This window comes from Babylonia areolata, chromosome 1 (genome assembly GCF_041734735.1).
Source record: "Babylonia areolata isolate BAREFJ2019XMU chromosome 1, ASM4173473v1, whole genome shotgun sequence".
Lineage (NCBI taxonomy): Eukaryota > Metazoa > Mollusca > Gastropoda > Neogastropoda > Buccinidae > Babylonia > Babylonia areolata.
This window is the reverse complement of record NC_134876.1, coordinates 38254105-38277574: the sequence shown is the minus strand read 5'-3', so window position 1 is coordinate 38277574 and position 23470 is coordinate 38254105. Positions and strand designations below refer to the sequence as shown.

The 23470-nt window shown below is 40.9% G+C and overlaps 1 protein-coding gene across 4 annotated transcripts in view; it reads right to left on the bottom strand.

Annotated features, from left to right (window-relative positions):
- LOC143282666 (sodium-independent sulfate anion transporter-like) overlaps positions 1-23470 on the bottom strand; it is a 205400-nt gene that overhangs the window by 66340 nt on the left and 115590 nt on the right. For all 4 annotated transcript variants that reach the window (XM_076588336.1, XM_076588360.1, XM_076588344.1 and 1 more), the window contains 5 exons: positions 21636-21738; positions 9528-9732; positions 9029-9114; positions 4714-4793; positions 3840-3894 (listed from right to left, as the gene is read on the bottom strand). In XM_076588336.1, the coding sequence (XP_076444451.1) occupies positions 3840-3894; positions 4714-4793; positions 9029-9114; positions 9528-9732; positions 21636-21738 (529 nt within the window). The remainder of the gene's footprint in view (positions 1-3839; positions 3895-4713; positions 4794-9028; positions 9115-9527; positions 9733-21635; positions 21739-23470) is intronic.

The following is a 23470-nucleotide window of genomic DNA, read 5'->3' as shown; positions in this document are numbered from 1 at the left end:
TATTTATTTATTATTATTATTATTTTATCATTATTTTCATTACTACTATCCTTTTTTTTCTTTTTTTTTATATCATAATTATTATTTATTTATTTATGTATGTACGCTTATCTCTATATATATATATATTTTTTTTTTTCTCAAGGCCTGACTAAGCGCGTTGGGTTACGCTGCTGGTCAGGCATCTGCTTGGCAGATGTGGTGTAGCGTATATGGATTTGTCCGAATGCAGTGACGCCTCCTTGAGCTACTGAAACTGAAACTATAGCGAGAGATATAACAAAAGAAACTAGATTAAGAGTTCTGCACTGGAAAATTTTACACAACATCTACCCCACCAATATCCTTCTAAACAAAATGAAAGTAGCAGATAACAATAAATGTCCCTATTGTAAAGATTTGGTAGATTACATTGAACACTTTTTTTTTGATTGCCCAGTAACACACAACTTCTGGAAGTATATTGAACAAAAACTACTAACAGAAACAAGTGTCCACTTGAAACTGTCAGCATCAGATATCCTGTTTGGGATTGAAAATTCACCATATCTAAAAGGAAATCATGCGTATATCAATAATATAATATTAGTGGGTAAATTGTGTGTCAGTATCTATAAAAAGACCAAATCAGTCTTTCCCTTACAGGTTATTTTTGAACGAGAATTTGAAACAATACGAATTCACATGGAAAAAAACACCTCCATCTACAAATAATGTCAAATGATCAAATGAGAAGTGAGAAAGAGACAAATATGCACACAGAAAGCACACCAGAGCATGAACCCCCCCACCCCTCCCTGCCCCCCTCAACCCCTCCCCACACCCCAGACAAACCAAACAATCTTCCAACACTAAAGTTTTGCAACGTGATTGTCCATATATGAAGAAACAGACAGACTTAGAATTGTGTATGAATGAAGGTGAAAAAACAACAACAACAAAAAAATAAAAAATAAAGAAAAACACAGATTCCAAGTTTTGTACACTTAATTGTATGACTTGTACATTTTCCTTCCATATTATTGTAACAAGCCCAAAATCAGTGAATGAAAAGTCGTATTTATTCCATAAACGCTATTGATTTCTTTGGCATTGTGTGATTTATATACAAAATAAAACGGTGGTCGACCCAAGAAAGTCCGGGTACAAAAAAAAAAAGGTGGATTTTAGTGTGCAGGTTGATATTCTTGTCATTCCAGATGGTTTGGCGTCTTGCTATTGCAGCTGTTTGTGCAATCCTTGCCACGATCTCATGTTTTGAACCTTCATCTGATATAATGGAGTCATGATATTTGAATATCCTCACTGTTTCCAAACTTGTCCTGCTGACTTTGATGTCTGAAGTGATACCTAGGGTGCTCATGGTCATGAATTAAGTATTTTTGGCTTTGATTTCCATGCCAACTGCACAGGCTACATTGTCCAGTTGTTCCATGAAGATTGACAATTCATGTTTACTCCCAGCAAGACCATTTATTTAATATCACCCACGAAACACAGACTGGTGATCATTCTTCTCCCAGTGGAAACAGTGCTTCATATAATCTTACCAGGCATCTTCCATAATCCGCTCCAGAAAGACAATGAAGAGGGTGGGTGACGGTAGGCATCCCTCATGCGCTCCAACCGTAATGCAGAACCAGTCTCCCTTATTCCCATTCAGGAGTACATCACTTGTGACATTCTTGTTTGATCAATCAGACAAGGTTGGCATTGATTTTATACATCCTCATGGTAGACCATAAGGTTGCATGCCACAAACTGTCAAAGGCCTTCTTGAAGTCAACAAATATGTGGTACAGGTTTTATTGGTGCTGAGGGCACTTTTTGCAGATTTCTCTCAAGTTGAATAAAATGTTCAATGGTACTCTGCCCTGTCCAGAAACCTGTTCATTAGCAATAATCGTCTTTGTTTTAGGTTCCAGTCTGTTCAGTAGGATTTTCTGCATAACTTTGATGGGATGGATTATCAAACTGACGGTATGATAGTTCTCACTTCTGGCAAAAGTGAATATTTCCTTTCTTGGGCAGGATGAAGATAAGTAACTGTGTCCAGGGAGTTGGGTCTTCTTCTAGTGCTCTAGATCTTATTGTAGATGGTAGTGAAAGAAGTAATTATTGCCTCTCCTCCTGCCTGAACCAGTTTTGCAGGTATTTTGTTGATTTCTGCTGATTTTCCTAGTTTCAATGCCTTGACTGCTGTCTCCACTTTCTCGCATAGGATGGAGTGTGAGTCATCTTCTGGTCTTGGCTGTGGACAATCTAGTTCCCTGATAGATCTCTGTTGAGCTAGTAGTAATATACCTCTGAGCAATATTCTGTCCATCTGTCCAGTACCTCCTTTTCTTCCATAAGGCACATCCCTGACATGCTCTGGATACTTGTAGAGATCTTGAACAACTTGGTAAGATTTCTTGGTGTTATTTCTGTTGAGGCTTTCATAAGTTTCTGTAAGTTTCTGCTCAATCCTGGTTTCTTTTGCCTTCTTCATCCCTTTCCCGATTTTGTTGTTTGCCTCTTTGAACTTCTGGGCTCCTTCTGGTTAACCTTTTCCTTTCTTCAGTACTCACCTCTTATCACACAGTTCTAAAATCTTTTGTGACACATGGCTTTTTGTGGTGCTAATGTTTTCCAAAGACTTCATTGGCTGTTTCAAGTTCTGCTGTTTCAAACGTGCTGACTGCAAACTCCAGGTCTATATTGTTCTCATCTAGAGTTGTGAGAAGTGCAATTTTTCTTCAATCATTGCTTGGAACTCATCTTTCGCTGTAGGGTGGTTTAATTTCTCCAAGTTGAACCAGTCTTGTAAGCTTTGACTTATTGATCTCCTTTAGGCTCATTCTGAATGTCATCATCACCAGATCATGGTCATTTCCAATATCTGCCCCAGGGAAAGCTTAGGTGCATGCAGTGTTCAATCCTGATCATAAGCATTAAGGTGTTGGCCAACTAGGCTGTGCCATGTCCACCTTCGTGAAGGTATCTGGATGCCAAAAGTGTTGGCTTTGACTAGATTGTTTGTGGCTGCAAACTCAACGAACCAGAGTCCTCTTTCATTTGTCAGAGGGTTTGCAGGAAGGTCCGCAGCACAGGTGCCATACCAGTGTGTCTGAGCATCTTCTCAAACTTTCGTTTTCCAATCATCTTGTACCACTAGGATGTCTGTCCTGGGTGTTTCAAAAATGACTTCTTGAACCTGGTCGTAGATGTCTTCCACATCATCTTTCCTGTAGCCAGACGTGGATGCATACGCCTGGACAACAGTAATGTGGAAACATGCTGCCTTTAAACAGATTGTGATCAGACTGCTGAAAACTGGGCAGCATCCCAGAACAGTGTCCATGATGTCTTTGTGGACAAGAAAACCCATGTCTTCTTCATATTTGTCTCATTTTAATTGTAATAGACCTTACATGTTAATCCATTTAATACACCATGATGGAATATCACTAAAAACAAGCAGTTCAGACACAGCCAACAGATTAGAAGCAGATCATGTAAACTTCAGCAGTGGTACCATTCCTGATAGATGTAGGATATTGACACACACACATACACACAAATTCAAGATACACATCTCTATTAATAGTTTTCTTGTCTGATTGATCTGCATCACTCCTTCTTTAAACAACAACTCAGAGGGCTCTTGGATGATAAGTTTGATACACAGGATACAGTGTTACCAGGTGTGGACTAAATGTGTTACAGTGAACATGAAGATGAAGGATATACAGTGCATGCCCACACCCACACTGACATAATCCAACATTAAACATCAACACAAAAGAAGACGGCAACACATGAAGTGCATAAGGGCAGGCAGAAAGAGGATGGCTCACCTTGAGAATGAAGAGCAACACCATGGAGACCAGACCCATCACCAGGTCCCACACCCTGCAACCAATCCCTCCTTTCATTTACTTTGTCATCATCTCATTGAAAGTACATGTTCAGTCTGCTTGACATCTGCAATGATTTCCAGCTCCTACACTAATGCAAACATGTTTGCAAACATGCATACACCCAACAAGGTGCCATGCAGAATCGGTTAGGCTTTGGACTTCTGATACAGCGTTCACCAGTGATCAGGGTTCGAGGCCCCGTTTCAGCATTGTGTTGTGTCCTTGGGAAAAGCACTTTGCTCCAATTTTTCTCACTCCACCCAGGTGTGAGTAGGTTCTTGACCGGCTGTGAAAGGTTAATACAGCAGAATGAGAGGACTGGGCCCCGCCTACCTATGCCAAGCACTTGACACAGTGAATGTGAATTTACTGCCCTGATGTCTGTGAAAGGCAATAAGACCTCTCACCTTAACCTTGATACACAGATGCATGGGCATACACACACACGAGCACAAACTGTTCAAAAGCCAATCAGGTAACATGGATGTTAGAAAATATGAAACAGAAGTGACAGGACATGGGAAATTTAAGAAAAAAAACAACAACAAAAAACAAAACAAAACAAAAAGATGGTAATTACCACAAAACAGTAAAATAAATCAATCATCTTAAAATAACAATATAATTACTTTTACATAATCACGTTTTTCACCATAACCTAGCTGTATGTGTGACAAGGTGATAAAACAAAATAAAATGAAAGCAAGCACCAAACACAAAATAAAATGAAAGCAAGCACCAAACAGAACTCTTTTTTGTTATTTCTTCTTTTACCAATCAGCCCCATGATCTCTTTTAAAATCAGGCTTACTTTGTTTCAGGAATTTTGGCACAAGTTTCATACACCATGTGCAAAAACTCCCGTGGAATGTCCTCCAAACCCAGCACATTCTGAAAGGTCAAAAACACAGTTATGTGCAAGTAAACAATCTGGATATGATTTCCAATAATTTGGCATTATCATCAGCACATGCATGATGAAATATTTTCATTCTTAAAGAAACCTGATCATTTTTTTGTGGTATGAATCCTTAACGCACTAGAGCATATTCAACACAAATAATAAAAAAAAATTATTAAAAAAAACATTAAGTACTGCAATATGTAATGGCTTCTTTGCTCACCCAAACGAGAACACACAGACATAGACACAGGCAGACAGACAAACACAAAACACACACACACACACACACAGAACCAAGAAAGCTGATGTTTGCATACACACATGCATAGACTGGATGAAAGAGAGAGAGAGAGAGAGAGAGAGAGAGAGAGAGAGAGAGAGAGAGATCCAAACAAAGTTTTATAACCGTTACTCAATGATTGACACTTTAGACATGGCCTATTCTATTAATCTTTCCTTGCTGATCTACACTCACTTGAAAGAGTGTACAAATATATTTATGGGGAAAAAATGTATGTGAGCACGCATATAAGTGTAGGTGCACACATACAGGCACTCTGACAGACCAACACATACAGGCACTATTGACAGACCAACACGCATAACTAAAAGCACAAGTACCATAATAGATCACATTTATGTAACCACAAAACAACACATTGTGGAGGTATGTGTTCCACCTTGTGGCAGAAGTCATCATTTCCCAGTCTGTCTCACCTGGTTTAAAAGGCGTGTTAAAATTCCAAAGATAGGAAATAAAACTATATTTTATAGGAGTTTCAGGATCTTTAAAGAAGACACTTTTCTCTCTGATTTACCAAACTCACATTTAGTTTATATATATCAGTTAAGAGATCCTGATGAAGCAATCAAATTTTGGATAAATATATTTTCTTCTGTTTATAACATGCATGCACCATTTATTAGGAAAAGAGTTAGACAAGAAACAAAACCACCATGGATAACGAAAGAAATTGACATTGAAATACACCACAGAGATTATCTGGAGATATATGGTTCAAACGAACAATATAAGAAACAAAGAAATAAAGTAAACGGCATGAAACGTACATCCAAATGCAATTATTTTCAGAAAATGTTAATCAATACAAAAGATTCTCGTCTGATTTGAAAAGTTATTAACAAATTGAATAATAAACATGTGTCAAAACATCAACAAAGCATCACTGATCTAACAACAGATCAGTTAAATTATCATTTTGCAACTATTGCTGAAAAAATTATATCAAGCGATAGGACTAGTGAGAATGCTCTCTGTTTTCTAAAATATATTGATTCAAAGAAAATTCATGTTCCGTTTAGTCTTCAACTAATGACTGTCTTGGATATAAGTCAAAGTCTATCACAACTGAAGCAATCTGGCACACGTGATTTGAACAGGTTAGATGGATGGATATTAACTCTTTCCATATGAACGGCGAAAGAGACGATGTTAACAGCGTTTCACCCCAATTACCATCATCAAAATATTGCAAGCGGAAGGCTCTTATACTGAAGACGTGCATGTTTACAAAGAATACCACAATTCTGACGACGTAAGCTAAAGGTTGGGTCATTCAGACACCCACTGGACATCCGAGGGGTCTGTGTAGAGGAGAAGAGAGGACTGGCCGTACTGAGTGAGTTAAAGCTTTCTTCCCCTGTTATTGTAGATACTCTGACATATCTCTGTAATTTGTGTATTGCTAAGAAATTTTTTCCTTCAAAATTCAAACAGGCTAGAGTCATCCCACTGTACAAATCAGGTGATTCTACTAACCCATCTAACTATAGGCCAATTTCTGTTTTGTCTGCTCTGTCAAAACCCACTGAAAAACACTTGCAAAAATCTTTATATTATTATCTCTTTGACAATGACCTAATGCATGAAGACCAGTCTGGATTCTGTAAAAATCATTCTTATCATACAACACTCATACAACTCACTGGCAGTCTTCTACGTAACATAAATGAAAATAGATTCACAGGTCTCCTCTTTATAGATTTAGAAAAAGTTTTTGATGTAATCAATCACTCCTTGTTACTATGTAAATGAGAAGCTTATAAATTACTCACCTTATACAATCTTTTCTTTCTGACAGGAAACAGTAACAGTAAATAATCAAACCTCAAATTTTACATCTATTAAATATGGAGTACCACAGGGATCCATCTTAGGGGCAATTTTATTCTCCACTTACGCTAATGACTTACCTTGTTATATGAAATGTAAATGTGAAATGTTTGCAGATGACACATCCCCACATTCAAGCAATTCAGACACATGTAAACTAACTGATGAACTCCAAGATGATATTCTGAAACTTAATGACTGGACACAATTGAATCACATGTCCTTAAATGCTCAGAAAACAAAGTGCATGTATGTATGTGCACGACAAAAAAGACAAAGAATGAAACATCACTTCAAACTACTATTCCTATGCATCAATATGATTGAAGAGGCAGATTCACATAAAATTCTGGGTGTCATTATTCATTTTGACAAAGATCTATCCTGGACTGATCATACGAAGTACTTAAGTAAACGTCTCTCCTAAATAGAATACTTCAGCTAGCAAAAATCAAAAAGATCCTTAATGTCCATTCACGAAATCTCCTCTTCTGTGCACACATTCTGCCAGTAACTGATTAAGCGTCGACTTTATGGGACAGCTGTAACCTCTCAAACATGAAATTTATTCACTGTATGTATAAAAGAGCACTGAAAATAGTATTGTTAAAATCAAGCTCCCTGACCCCAACAGACTAAAAAAACTTAATATATTATCTTCTCACAACAGGCTGTACTTCAACAAAGCTGTTTGCATGAATAATGTTAAGTATGGAAATGCTCCAAAAAAGACTGCAGACACTTTTAAAACTAATGAATACAGACACAACCACATGCTCTGCATACCCAGACCAGGAAACAACCTTTTCAAATCCAGCTTTCTATATTCTGGTAGAAAATTATGGAATAATCTTCCACTCATTCTAAAAAGTATCGTGAATAAGAATGTGTTTAAGAAAAATCAGAAAAATCACCCTATTAAAAAGGATTAAAAGTAAAACAATTATTGATCTATCAGTCTAATACTTCTTTTATCAACTGTGAAATGTTTTGCAAATGCTTGTGTTGGCAAGAATTTTGTAGTATACGAGGGAGTATGTGCACATGAATGGGATTGGGCATGGGCATGGTGTATTAAAATTTTATGTCCAAGCATTTGTGTTCAATTGTGTGTGTGTGTGTGTGTGTGTGTGTGAAATAGAAATGCAATTGTGTATTTCATTATCACAATGTTCTTGTATACAGATTCATTTTGTTTGTTGTTGTTGCTTTTATTTTGCTTGTTTCTCTCTCTCTTTCTCTCTCCCTCCTGGTTTTTTTTTGTTTTTTTTGTTTTTGTTTTTGTTTTTTTTTTGCTTTTTTGGTTTTTTGTTGTTGTTGTTTTTGGTTGTTGTTTTTCTCTCTCTGTGTGTGTGTGTGTGTGCTTTGTTTTTGTTGGTTGGTTTTGGGGGGTTTTTGTTTTGCTTTTTTTTTTGGGGGGGGGTTATGGTTTGTTTTGTTTTTTCATTGATGTAAAAAAGCAATTGTTGCTTATTCAATTTACCATCATGGAATAAAATCTTGGCTTGACTTGACTCTCTCTCTCACCAATAGATGGACAGGGAGAAAGACAGAGAGACAGACAGACAGAGACAAAGAGAGAGAAAGACAGAGATAAAACAATATGGGAAGAAGAAACCAAGACAAAACAGAGAGATGGATTATAGCGAATTGAAAAGAAAATGAGATAAGAGAGACAGAGGGAAAAAAAGACATGAAAGCAGGGCAGACAGACAGAGAAAAAGAGGTGGAGAGAGACAAATGATAAATGTGTTACTGAGGGTAGAATGGATAAGATGAAAGCTTCTTTACACCAAGCCCTCACACTTGCATATACATAAATACACACAATATGACAAATGAAATAAAACAGATGAATAAATGACAAAACAAATCAAATAAATAATTGTAAATTCCTTTGTCCAATAAAGAAGTGAAAAATTTAATCCGAAAATCTAAAAATAAATTAGCTTGGCAGGCAATTCTTAATCAACTCACCAATCATTCCATCTGGGCCAGAAGCCTTATGAGATTTCAGAGAGAGAGAGAGAGAGAGAGAGATTTCAAGCACAGAGAGAGAGAGGGAGAGAGAATGTGACCCTTACAGACCTTGACTTGTCCAAGACCAATGGTGATGGCAGCTGCTGAAGTGAAGGAGTTGATGACAGGATGAGAGATGTAGTTCACCAGGAATCCTGTCACACACCTCACAATGTTTCCTCTTTTCCACATCTTACTTCAAAATATCATAATACAAATTCACAACTGACCAATGTGTGTGTGGTGGGTAGGAGAGGGTATGTGTGTGTGTGTGTGTGTGTGTGTGTGTGTGTGTGTGTGTGTGTGTTTCTTTGTATTACTCTCAAGCAGAAAAACATAAGATCCATGAACAACAATCACACACATGGAGCATATGCACACCAACACTCTAAACAGCAGAATATTTCAACAGACAGAGGCCAGATCAGCTACAGCTATGTTGTTAAATATACCTAGATGTGTATGTGGAGGATTGGGGGGGTGGGGGGGGGTAAAAAATATAGATAGATAGATAGATTTGTGTGTGTGTGTGTGTGAGAGAGAGAGAGAGAGAGAGCCTAGGACTGACCAAGATTGAGTATGCCCATGAGGAGCTGCACCAGGCCGCAGATGAGAGTGAGGATGATGGCCAGTGTGGGGTCGTCCTTGACAGGGGAGGCAGCGAAGGTGCCCACCATTAGAGACATGATGGCTGTGGGCCCCAGCGTGATGTCTTTGGAGGTGCCCATGAACATGTATACGAAGCAGCCCATGAAGGCAGAGTACAAACCATACTGCACACACAGTCAGCAGAGCATGCTGATGCCAGCCCCAGTTGTGCTGGAAAGTTAGTCACCTGAATGTCTGTGAACACTAAGTGACAGGAGGACAGGAGTAATGCAGGCATAGTGATCACATGCAAATGAAACATCCGCCCCTCCACCCCCAAACTGGGGAACAGCCTAAGAGGACCTGAGAAATTCCCACCAATAAAAATGATATAGAACCAAGAGGAGAGTAGATTGTTTTGGAAAAAAAAAAAAAAATTTAAGAGCAGAATTTAATGAAGTTCCTTAAAACTGAACAGTTACGAAAACATAAATAATACTGATAATGATAATGGAGATTCACAGAGCGCGTTTCTCCAAAACCACTGCTCAAAGCTTTTTTCATCTCGTTCCCTGCTCCACGTCTCCCCTCTCAATACCCCCCAGCCCCACAAACCAAAGCCTGTGCCAGAATACACTCATGCAACTGAATGTTGGAAACCATCCACCCACCTATGAAGCCTTCCAGAAAACGCATCCCTGCAACACACAGTCAGGCACGCACACACACAAGAATGCATGGATACTCGCAAGCACCCTGTTACACACACATGGCAAACGGCTTCCTCACAATAAAGCATGCATTCAAAACTAGATCATACCAAGACCAGCACTGAAAAAATACTGTTGCTGGAGAAGATGTGTTTTCAGAGCAGGCTTAAAAGATTTCAGTGAGACAGAATGTCGCAAATTTTCTGGCAGCTTGTTCCACAATGATGGGTATATTCATATAAACATGAATTTGTATAAATAAATAAATAAATAAATAAATAAATAATCACAAAGTCTCCTTTTAAATTATTCATCCCAAAGTTCTCCATTCACTTGGTGCCCATGCAGCTGTTTTCAGCTGGGATTCCTCTGACACAAGGATCGATGTTGTTCACCAATGTATGACAACTGCTTTTTCCATGTGACAGAGACTTCCTCTGCTGTTGGAAACCAGGGATCACATGCCTGCTGGAAAAGGAAAAAGATAGATATTTTCGCGAAACTGATGATAGAATAGTCCATAGTAAAGCAAAAAGAAGTGCTGAAAAATGCATGAAGAAGGCAAAGTTTTTATATACGAGGGTCATTCAATAAATAAGGTGAATTTTTCGGTATAAGGACTTCTAATAGAGATAGAAGCTTCCTTTTTTCTTTTTTTTTCTTCTTTTTTTTTACTTCTTTTTCACATGGATTTAATTTGTTTTGCAGATTAAAAAAAACTTTGAGAGTTTTGGCGATTAACAAAGATGGCCGACCAAGCAGCATGCTCCAGGATTGAACAGCGGTCAGTTATCAAGTTTTTGGTTGCTGAAGAGTGCAAACCAGTTGAAATTCATAGGAGAATGTCAACTGTGTATGGTGCCACATGTTTCAGCCGAAAAAATGTCTACAAGTGGGCTAAATTGTTTAAAGAAGGACGGAGCAGTGTTGAGGATGAAGACAGGCCTGGAAGGCCTACAGAAGTGAGGTCTCCTGAGGTGATCGAATCAGTCAATGACCTCATTCAGTCTGACAGAAGGGTGACAGTGGATGACATTGCAAGGACTTTGAGCTTATCTGTTGGGACAGCACACAAAATTGTCCATGATGACCTTGGCTACTCGAAGGTCAGCTGCCGGTGGGTGCCAAAGATGCAAGGCCTCACACAGCAGCCCGAACGGTGCAGACCATCAACGAACTGCTCCCTCATCCCCCTTACAGCCCAGACCTTGCCCCTTCAGACTTTCACCTGTTTGGTCCCTTGAAAGCGTTCACGAGAGGCACGAAGTTTGAAAGTGACGATGAAGTCAAAAGTGTTATGAGAGACAGTCCAAAGATTTTTACGCTGAGGGAATACGGAAGCTTGTGCACAGATGGGAAAAGTGTGTGACAGTGCTGGGAGACTACGTTGAAAATTTTTTTTTTAAAGTAAGCTTCTATCTGTATTAGAAGTCCTTATACCGAAAAATTCACCTTATTTACTGAATGACCCTCGTATATATATTAAAAAAAAAATTTTTTAAAAGAACAAAAATTTGTCTGCAAACAACTCTAGTGGACTGGACTGCAGAACATCAATGATTATAAAATGACCCACCAGCCAGTCGATTGCACTGACAGAACTCTTCCAGACAAACTCAACATTCTACTCCAGATCTGACAAAGCATTGTTTACTTCTGACGTGGCTGCACCCAAAATCACCCCACTCCCCCTTTCATAGTCTGAGAGAATGAAGTCAGGCGCCACTTCAGTCGTCTGAAAATGAGAAAAGCCGCTGGCCCTGACAACATCTCACCAGGCCTTTTGAGGAAGTGTGCAGTCCAACTATCTAGTGTCTTCACTGGCATATTTAACATGTCCCTTTAGTCACGTGTAGTGCCATACTGCTTTAAGAAATCAACAATCATTCCTGTTCCAAAGAAAGCACAGCCTAGTTGTCTTAATGATTATCGTCCCATAACCTTAACATCAGTCGTCGTGAAAACATTTGAACGCTTGATTCTGCAATTCCTAAAAACCTGCATACCTATAATGCCTAAATCAATCTGTGCATGGATCCCAGCTTTTCTAAGATGCAGACCGCAATTTGTTAAAGTTGGTGACCTCACCTCCCCCACATGCATTATCAACATAGGCGCCCCACATTGATGTGTTCTATCCCCACGTACTGTTGTATTCACTATTCACACATGACTGTGCAACTCAAAATAACACCATGGTCAAGTCTGCCGATGATACTACCCTAAAAGGACTGATTACAGTGATGAGTCAAATTATAGCGAAGAAGTACTAGAACTTGTCAGCAGCTGGTGTGATCAAAACAACATAGAACTCAACGTATCAAAAACAAAAGAATTGATTTTAGATTTCAGGAAGACCAGCAAGTTGAGATAATCAGCGAATTTACATTTCTCGGACTGATCATTTTCAACGATTTGAAATGGGAGAAAAATACGGAACAAATTGTTAAGAAAGCACAACAGCGCCTGTACTTTCTTCGGCGCCTCAAAAAGTTCGGAATTAAAAAAGAAATCATGGCTGATTTCTACCGAGCAGTCATTGAAAGTGTGTTAACCTTCGCAATTACTGTTTGGCACGGAAACATTAAATTTTCCAAGGCAGAAGTTGCATCCATGAACAGACTCGTAAAAACTGCCACCAAGCTCACCGGGGCTGATCTACCTTCTCCAGACGACGTATATCGTGTCCCAAAAAAAAGTGAATCGCTATTTGACAAGTATTTTCTCAGTGATAGAGAAACCGAATTCATTGAAAATTTTCACACAGTAACCTTAGGGTATCATCAACAAGTCTGCAAAATATCTAAAAGTTCGGACGCAAATTACGCGAGTATTGTCAAATTCAAAACAGCATGTCAAAAAATCCCCACCCCCCACCCCCCCGCAAACAATATAGATCTAGATCAATGCATGTGTATGTGTGTGTGTGTGTGTGTGTGTGTTTCCGCGAGAAAGAGAGGGAGAGTGAGTTTGTGTGTGTGTGTGTATACTTGTCAGGTCAGGGGCTTAGCCCTTGCTACTGGTACCATGTAACCCAGTACTACCTGCCGCATGTGAAATCTCCCAATGACGAACCAGGCGGAGGAGGAAACTTTTCCCAACGGCTGTGAAGGCGGAAGAGGATGACTAAAGGGCAGGAGGAGCTGGAAGTCCTCCTAGGAGATGGAGCTCTGAAGAAAAAACCTGCACCTGCCAAGGCCGTCCTACACGTGGCAGTACCTGCACCTGTGGGACTGCGAGCGTCGGTAGGCGAGAGAGTGGGGAAGGGACTGCACAACTCCTCCTCACTAAAAAAAAAAAAAAAAAAGGTCACATGTGCTGGTCAGGCAACCAGGCTAAAATCGGAACGACGAGCTATCCCTTCAACACCCAGCTTTCCCAAGCCCTGTGGTGATGGAGAAGTGGTAACGGGGACAGGCAGAGGATGCTGCTGGCAGTTCCTAGTCACAACTCTGCACGCTGGCGGCTGTGGGGTGATCGTCGTCCGCCGTAGACTGGGGCAGATGCGGCGCCCGTATCCTCCCACAGTGTCAGAGCAGCCCTTTTCAGGGACAGCACTGCTCTCCCCACACGGGGAAGGGGAGATAAAAGGATCCCTAAACAAAGCCTGCCTCACCTAGTACCTAGTGGGAAACCGCACCTACTTGGACATCCAACACAAGTGGTCGAAAACAACAGAAGAAAAGAACCAGGAGTCATGCCCTGACTCTGGGTGCCTGGAATGTTCGCACCCTTTTAGACAGAGACGACAGACCAGAAAGGCACACAGCGCTCATTGCTAGAATGCTTGATCGCTACCAGGTGGACACAGCAGCCCTGAGCGAAACCAGGTTTGCCGGTGAAACCCAGCTGGAGGAAGTTGGAGGGGGCTACACCTTCTACTGCACTGGGAAGCCAGATGGCACCCCAAGAACCTCAGGCGTGAGCTTTGCCATACAAACCAAACTTGCACCACAGCTTGACAGCCTTCCACGTGGGATAAACGATAGGCTGATGACCCTGCGTCTGAAGCTGTCCAAGGATCGCTTCGCCACAGTCATCAGCTGCTATGCCCCGATGATGACCAACCCTGTTGACATCAAAGAAGCTTTCTATGAGGAACTCGGCCGCACCATTTCAGCGGTAGACAGAAAGGACAGGCTGATCATCCTTGGGGATTTCAATGCCCGCGTCGGCGTGGACTTCTCCTCGTGGCCAAGTTTCAAGTTTTAATTATCCTTTCACTCCTATTGGAGTATGGAGGATTACTGCAAAATAATATTTTCGGGCCCAGAACAAACATTTCCAAATACACAACAATGTCACATTAATGTTGAGAAAACACAAATGTCTTTTAACTCCAAAAGTATAGCTAGGCAACCTTTGCAAATCTAATCATCTTACGTACAGCTAAAATGACGGTTTTGCTTCCTTTGAGCATTTTTTCAAAAATTAAAAACCGATTTTGGAGACAAATATTTTTTTTAGGAACATATCTATTTCGTAACTGATCATAATTGGGACATTCCATTATAAAATGAAACTCATCACCAATCACAGACATGTTACAAACCTTACAAAGCCGTAACTCTCGTGGTATGCCTTTGAGTCTCCCTGTTTCTATTTCCAGCTTATGATTACTACCCCGAAATCTGAAGAAGCTGATAATGTAATTATCAGGCATTTGACTTATATATTTTTCTCCATCAAATCCACTTTTGAAATTTCGATAAAACAAACATTTACTACTCGCCTCTACAGCATGTCTCCATAGATTTTGAAAACTATCTCTCTAAGCAATGTTGATATTCTTGCAGAAAGATTCCCTCTCCAAGAAGAATTGAGCATCCCAAACACTGTCATACCCTGTTTCTATTAAAATTTGTCTGATACAACTCATCCATTTTGAAGAATAAATACCATTTCGATATAAGTCAAGTAATATCAAATATATTTTCCCAGAATATTTTTCTGTTTTATATCACTAAGTTGGTCCAAAATCGAACTAATCTCAATTTCACTAACATGCTAATTGGATAAATACCAGTTTCCCATAAACAATTTGGGTCATTGTATTTCTGTTCATTTAGAATAAGCGTTTCAAAAATTTCAATTCTAATTTTTCAAGTATATCTACATTTTTATAACCCCATATATCTGCACCATACAACAAAATAGGAACAATCATAGACTGGTACATGTCCAGAATGATGTGTAAAGGTAAATCTTGATTTCTGGCTGACTGAAGTAACGAAAACATAGCTTTTTGGCCCTGTTCATAGATTATTTTTTTTCAGCTTTGTAAAAAGTTCCGTTTCTAATAAATTCTAAGATATTTGAAAGAATCAACAACATCCAAACATGTATCACCAAACTTAAAAACAGGCTTTAGCTTGTTTGTAGAATTAAATATCATCACTTTAGTTTTCTTTACACTGACCACTAGTTTCCATTTTTAACAATATTTGTTAAAAACATTGAGGGACTGTTGTAATCCTTCTTTCGTCTCTGAAAGTAAAATTGTGTCATCTGCATACAACAGTACAAATAATCGCATTAATTATCTAACTCTGAAGTGTTAACATTCAATAAAAGATCAACAGATGGACTCTGATGCTCAGTCAAATACAACTCTAAATCAGTGAGATACAGAGAAAAAAGCAAAGGCGAGAGATTTTCTCCTTGTCGTAAACCCTTACAAATGCTAAAGAAATCAGATTTTTCATCATTTAAAAACACACATGACTTAATTCTATCATACATGTTCATTATGACACGCAAAATTTTACCATTCACGCCTTCATGAACAAGTTTTTGCCATAACCCACTTCTCCAAACTGAATCAAAGACTTTTTTAAAATCAGCAAAAGCACAGTAAAGTTTCTTCTTTCTCATGGAGAAAATATCGATTAGTGATTTCAAAACCAACATTTGATCTAATGTAGAATGGACTGTCTAAATCCTGCTTGGGCTCCTGAAAGTATATTGTTTACATTGATATAATCAGTCAGTCTAGCATTTAACACTGTAGTGAATAGTTTTCCAACACAGCTGAGCAAAGTTATTCCCCTATAATTATCACAGTCAAGTGTATCACCTTTGCCTTTATACAATGACAATATCAAGCCGGATACCCATTTTTCTGGCACAACACCTTCGTCCAGTATCTTGTTAAATAATTTACAGTATGTTTCTGTCAGCAAAGGAACGCTGTTAATGATATATTCATTATGAATCATGTCTTCACCAGCACTTTTGCCTTTCTTCAGTCTTTTGATAGCTTTAGTAATTTCATCTTCAGTAATACATACATTTAAAATATCATCATTATCCTCTAAATTGATAATGTGCATTGCCGTTGTACTGTCAATATGTTCATTATCATTAACGTTAAGGCTGCTGAAATGGTGAAACATATTTGTGCTATTTTTTTCTCCACATCTTTTCTGCTTTCTTTAAAACGGACTTGTAACTTTTGCCGACTCTTTCGAGCGTGTCTCTATTTTAACTAGAATTTCTTCTCTTTTTTTTTTTTTTTTTTACTCTGTGTTTAGCTTTAAAATATTCTGATCGGCTTCGTTTGCATGTGGAATCAAACCAACTGCAAGTACAACTCCAACGGACTGCTTTTGCTCTCGCTCTGCACGCAGCATGGACTGACCATCACTAACACCCTCTTCCAACAAGCAGACAAGTACAAAAACACATGGGTGCATCCCGCATCAAGCAATGGCACACGCTGGACTATGTGATTGTCCGGCATCAGGATCACATTTCCGATAAGGACTGCCAGAGGAAGGAGAACCAGTTCTTGCAAACCAAACAACTCGTACAGAAGAGGCTGCGTGAGATGAACACCTGGTGGGAGAGAAAGTCCGAAGAGCTTCAGTCCGCTGCTGATGCTCACGACATGAAGACCTTCCATGGTGGTCTCCGAGCTGTGTATGGGCCAAGAGTCACAGGATCAACCCCTGTCCGAGCCTTGGACCTGACCATCCTCCTGACAGACAAGAAAGACATCCTTGCCCGCTGGGCAGAGCACTTCAACACCCTCCTCAACAGAGACTCGTCCGTATCTGACGAGGTAATTGCAGCCCTCCCACAGCTACCAGTCAATGACTCGCTAGCTGCCCCTCCCACCAAGGCCGAGGCCCGGAAGGCCCGGAAGCTGACAACGTCAGGAAAAGCACAGGAGCGGATGGAATCCAGGCTGACATCTACAAGTATGGAGGCGAGGTGCTGACAGACAAGCTGACCGCCCTGTTCCAGTCTGTCTGGGAGAGAGGGGAGGTCCCTCAGGATTTCAAGGATGCTTCAACTGTCCACATTTACAAACGGAATGGAGACAAAACATCCTGCGATAACAACCGTGGAATCTCTCTCCTCTGCATCGCTGGCAAGATCTTCGCCCGCATCATACTGAACAGACTGGTTGACCATGTCTCCAACACAGTCATCCCTGAAGCACAGTGTGGCTTCCGCTCAGGCAGGGGAACATGTGATATAGTGTTTGCCAAACGCCACATGCAAGAGAAGTGCCATGAGCAGAACAAAGAGCTCCACGTGGACTTTGTAGACCTGACTAAGGCCTTCGACACGGTGAACCGCCGTGGTCTGTGGAAGATCTTCCTAAAGTTCGGCTGCCCAGAGAGCCTAATCCAGCTGACTGCGTCATTCCACGATGGCATGCAGGTGAGAGTACAGGAAAATACTGACATGTCAGATCCGTTCGCTGTGGTAAATGGAGTGAAGCAGGGCTGCGTCCTGGCACCCACTGTTCTCCATTCTCTTCTCTGTCATGCTGACTGACGCCTTCCAAGACTGTGACCAGGGCATCTACATTCAGTTTCGCACAGATAGCAAACTTTTCAACTTGCGGCGACTCCATGCCAGGTCCAGGGTGTTTGAGGCACTGTTGAGAGAGTTCCTGTTCGCTGATGACTGCGCGCTTGCTGCAGACACCCATGAGGACATGCAGTTCATTATGCACAGGTTCTCAACCTCCTGCAGGCGCTTTGGACTCATCATCAGCCTCAGCAAGACCGAGTCCATGTACCAACCAGCTAGCTCACGGAATGCCAGTGCCTCTCCCCCACCTGCAATCAAGATCAATGACACAGAGATCAAATCAGTCGACAAGTTTTGCAACCTGGGCAGCACCATATGCAGCAACGGAGCCCTTGATGCAGAAGTGACAATGCGCATCGCCAAGGCCAGCTCCGCCTTTGGCAGACTCAACAATAGGCTGTGGAAAACAAAGGCATCAGGCTCAGCACCAAAATCAAAACCTACAGAGCTGTTGGGCTGACCACCTTGTTGTACTGCTGTGAAACATGGACGACGTATCGCCGTCACATTAAACAACTTGAGCAGTTTCACCAGCGATGCCTACGAAAGATCCTCGGCATAAAGTGGCAAAACAGGGTCTCCAACCTCCAGATCCTAGAGAGGCCATTAAGGAGAAGCGTGAGCGAAGGAAGCAGGGCTCAACTTCTGGAGACGTTTTCCCTTGCAACACCTGTGGGAAGTGCTGCGCATCCAGAATCGGCCTCTTCTCCCATATGAAGACACACACCGACAGATAAGCCTGCCTGCCTACTCATCCGTCGGTCCGACGGGAGACTCCATCACATGTGTGTGTGTGTGCGTGTGTGTGTGCGTGCGTGCGCGCGCGTGTATGCGTGTGTGATTGTGGCGTGTCACCGTCGACCGGCATTTCATTTGTTTTTCCTATCACAATACAGATCTAGGCCACAATAAGGATCTAGGTCAAAGTGTGTGTGTGTGTCGTTTGAGTGTGTATGTGAGCGGGTGGTGGTGGTTGTGGTGTCACTGTCGACCGGCATTTTATTGTTTTTCGATCACACTATAGATCTAGATCAGTGTGTGTGTCTATGTGTGTGTACGTGTGTGTGTGAATGGTGGTGGTGGTGTCACTGTCGACCGGCATTTTCAATGTTTTTCGGTCACAGCATAGATCAATGTGTGTGTGTGTGTGTGTGTGTGTGTGTGTGCGTGTTTGTGTGTATGTTTGTGTCTGTGTGAGCGCGTGTTTAAGTGTCTGTATGTGGGGGGTAGGGAAGGGGCTGGAGGTCACGAGTGTATGTGACAGACTGAGAGGAGCTTTAGCTACATCACATCTCCCTCAATGGAGCAGATGCTCGACATACGCATACCCTCCCCGTCTCCCCCAAACACGCCAGTTCCCACATTTTTTACACTTCAGGAGGTATGTTACAACTTATAAACAATCTTAGAACACACTGATAGTTAATTACTAAGGTAATTAGATCCAAGTTTTGAAATGGTCCGTATTCTGGGTCAGTTCGTTCTTTTTGTTTACACAGGGCGGACTCCTTTGGTTTCAGCAAACATTGTTTTTTTGTTGTGCAAATTGCAATACAACCAGTGGCAAGAAACATCCCGGCAACTGGCGAAAGGCATACCTTTGTCGTAAGCGAACTGAAACCCGAGGAAACACACACACACACACATTACGAAGCAGAAATCCTCAAACGCTGTAAAGAAGCAGGTGGAAATTTTGTTCGGCCCGTGCCCAGCTAGCTCCCAACCACAATTGAGTGTGCTCAAACTGGAAGAACCAATCGAGGATCATCCAGTAAAAGTATCTGTATCTCTCAGCTGGGCTGATCACCGAAATGGGATCCCACAGCAGCATATAGATCAAACCCATCGAAATAGAAAAGAAAATGCCCGAAAGTTTGGGGCACGAAATGTGAGCATCAGTAAATGGCTTTCGATACGATCGACTGTTCATGCTTATATCTGATTACTTTCTAAACATACAACCATTAATTTTATGCTACAACCCCCGAAGGAAAAAAGGCTTGCGACTTCTCATCAACAGTTCTAGTCACTCTGCCAGTTTTATTGACTTCATATTGCACGCCGATCATGTGCAAGAAAAGTGCCGCCTTCTTCCAGTGGCGGCCATCTTGGAAAAACAAAAATCTTTTAAAGCATGATAAAATATGATAAAATTCAGTAAGATTCAGAAAGTCTTGATTATTTTGGTTTTCTGAATCATTTTCTTGACTGAGAAAAATATCAGGTACGAAACAATTACATTTATGCGTCATGCGTCCTTCATATTAATAAGTAATTTACGAATGTGGTGGCGGCCATTTTGGACTTTACGCAATAACTCAAGATGCCGGGTATTCTGGTTATAGCTCGGACTAAAGGGGATTTATCTCAGATCTGACTCCATGCTTTTTTTTAGAAAGAACATTTCTCACCACCTTCACCTGTCTCATTTTATTTGCTTTCTGTGGGCAGTTTTCTGGTCAAGGTGTTACCAAAAGAAACTGATTTATGACCACCTGTGGTCAAACGTTCTGGGCTTGGATCTTGGTTTCGCTGCTCAAGTAAAGGTTGGGGTGGGGTGGATTCCTGGACATATCATGGTCACCAGAACAACACATATCACGTTTTATCAGGGTAAAAAGGTATTTAATGGGAACAGCCAGGCAAAATGATAACAAGAATGTGCTGACTCTGCTGTTCTACCAACTGACATCTCAAAACAGTCCACAAAACCACTGAAGTCTTTATCTCATGATGGCATATTTTATGAGAGAAGATTTCACTGGCACGGAAAGCCTCTGTCAACTTGCTGTTGAAGTGATGTCTGCAGAGCTATCACTTTCAGATTAAAGACTGATCATAGATTACACTGCTGTCAAGGCAAGTGTCCTATTTCTGACCTTTCCCCTTCCCATTTCCACTCGTTTCTAATGATTGTGATCTTGTCGCATCTACCAGTGTTGGCTTTTATCTTTCCACAGCAATCGTGCAGTTACAACCTTAACATAAAGAAGCATTACCACATGGTCTAGAAAAAGTCCACGGAAAGGAAAGATTTAACACAGTGACAACAATTCAGATTAGTTAGAAAGTTACGATATACCAAAAGGCATGATCGTTGAACAGGTGTCTTTTTCATTAGATATTTAAAGAATGTAAGTGAGCACATACACAAGCATGCATGCACACACGCGCGCGCGTGCGCGCGCGTCATCACCACCACATTAACTGAGTAGCAACACAAAGACACGAAAGGAGAGATAAGAAAGTGGAAGCTACAGGTTCATATTCATATCTTCACAATCAATCCTCCTTGTATCAACACACTCGCAAAGTGACAGGCAGGTGGGCAACGAAGACAACACACAGACTGGTGTGTGGCCTAATAGCAGCTTAACGTTGGTGGCTCCCTGTGGACTGCCGGCAGATGAACCTAGGTGTAACAGACTGTGTGAATGAGTGGGAGATGGGGGGAAGGGTGGGGACTTGGTACTGACGGCTTGGGGGCAATGTCACTGAAGTGACAGATGAAAGCTGGGATAAATCAATCAATAAAAGACTGCAAAAAGTACCTGAGGAGGGAGGCCAGCGATAACGGCATAGGCCAGGCCCTGGGGGATTACTGTCAGTCCCACCGTCAGCCCCGCGATCAGGTCACACTGAAACTCTCGGCATCTGCACACATATACATATGCATGCATGCAGACACGTACACACGTGCAAACGCACACACACACACACACACACACAAGGAAGAGAAGAAGTTCAGGAGTGGAATTCGGGAAGAAGAAAAGGAAAACCATGTTCAAGAATGTGGCAAATCTCCCTGCAAAGCTAATATAAATGCTAGTATATTGTGAGGAGGCATGGACATTTACATCAGTTTACCCCACTTCGGTTTGTCTGTTTTTTCCCCTCCAACAAATGGTGCTTGTTGACGTCCCCCTCTCAAACACACAGAGGGGGAGAGAGAGAGAGAACTCAGAACTCAGAAATGTTTTATTGTAGAAGGCCTTCTGACCCATTACAATGTTGAGCACACACACACCCCCCATCCCACACCTCCACACCCCTTCCCACATCTCTCCCCCCCCCCCCCCCCCCCCACACACACACACACACGCGCGCGCGCAGACTCGATTTTGTAAAACCGGGCATGCAAACACATAAATCGAAAATTCCAAAAGGTAAATGCCTTCCATCGTGAGCAAGTCCGCTTAAACATGTACGTTCGTTGTTTTAAATGTATAACATAACAGAACTCAGGTTGTGCCCGTTATCATAATAAAGCAGCACGACGTTTATTAGAGTGATAAATAAAGCGACCTAGATCATGAAGGATTTTTGTGTCATGCATTATGAATTCTAAACTTTTGTCAGAGGGATGTTTCGTGTACCAACATGGAATATATTTATGTCGCAGATCGTTAAGAGATTTACAGTAAAATAAAGTGTGTATCTCGTCTTCAATACCAGCGTTACATAGTGGACATTTCAGGTCGTTTGGACTGACGAAAGCAAATCTCATCTTGTGTGTACGGATATCCGAGGCTCCTATTCTAAACCTTATAAGCACATCTCTTATGTGTTTATTTTTAACTGCTGTAAAGTAAGATTCCAGTGATATGGATGATTTGAAATGTCGATAAACGCTAAATCTGCTGCTGCTGTGAAGATGCCCAGCACTCTTTGTCCTGATCACATAGCGATAGAAGCATTTTATAAGATTTACGAGGAAGTCTATTTTCATCCATTCTTGTAAGTCTGATCCAGTACTTTATACATGACAAGAAGGAATATACATACAGAGGGTAACGACCTGTCTCGCCATACACCATGTCATTTGGTGATCTTGGACTCACATTAAGAAGTTTTTTTAAAGCAAACATGTGCACTTTTTCTATTGGTGAAATTTGCATTAATCCCCAGATTTCAGAGCCATATAACAGAATTGGTTTTATTTGTGAATCAAATAGTTTAAAGAAAATACTAACAGAGAAATCGTCAAGTCTCCATAACGTTCTAAATATTTCTATTACACCCTTCCGTGCTTTCATTGCTATGTCATCCAAAGCCTTCGAAAAAGATAATCTAGTGCTGAAAAACAAACCTAAGTACTTATAGGAATTGACGATTTTGATGTCGTGACCTTCGTATGTCCAGGTTTCCTTCCGAGCAATGTATCCACCATTTCTAAAAATAATTATTTGGATTTATCAAGGTTAACGTGTAAATCTAACTCGGAAGCCTTCATTGCCAGCACATTTAGTTGGTTCTGCAGACCAGTACAGTAACTGTATCAGACAAAAGCACTATATCGTCCGCAAAAAGTAAAATAAACAGTTCAATCATATCATGATTCAGTTGTATACCATGGCGTCCTTTCTCGATTATGTCCGTTGCAAGA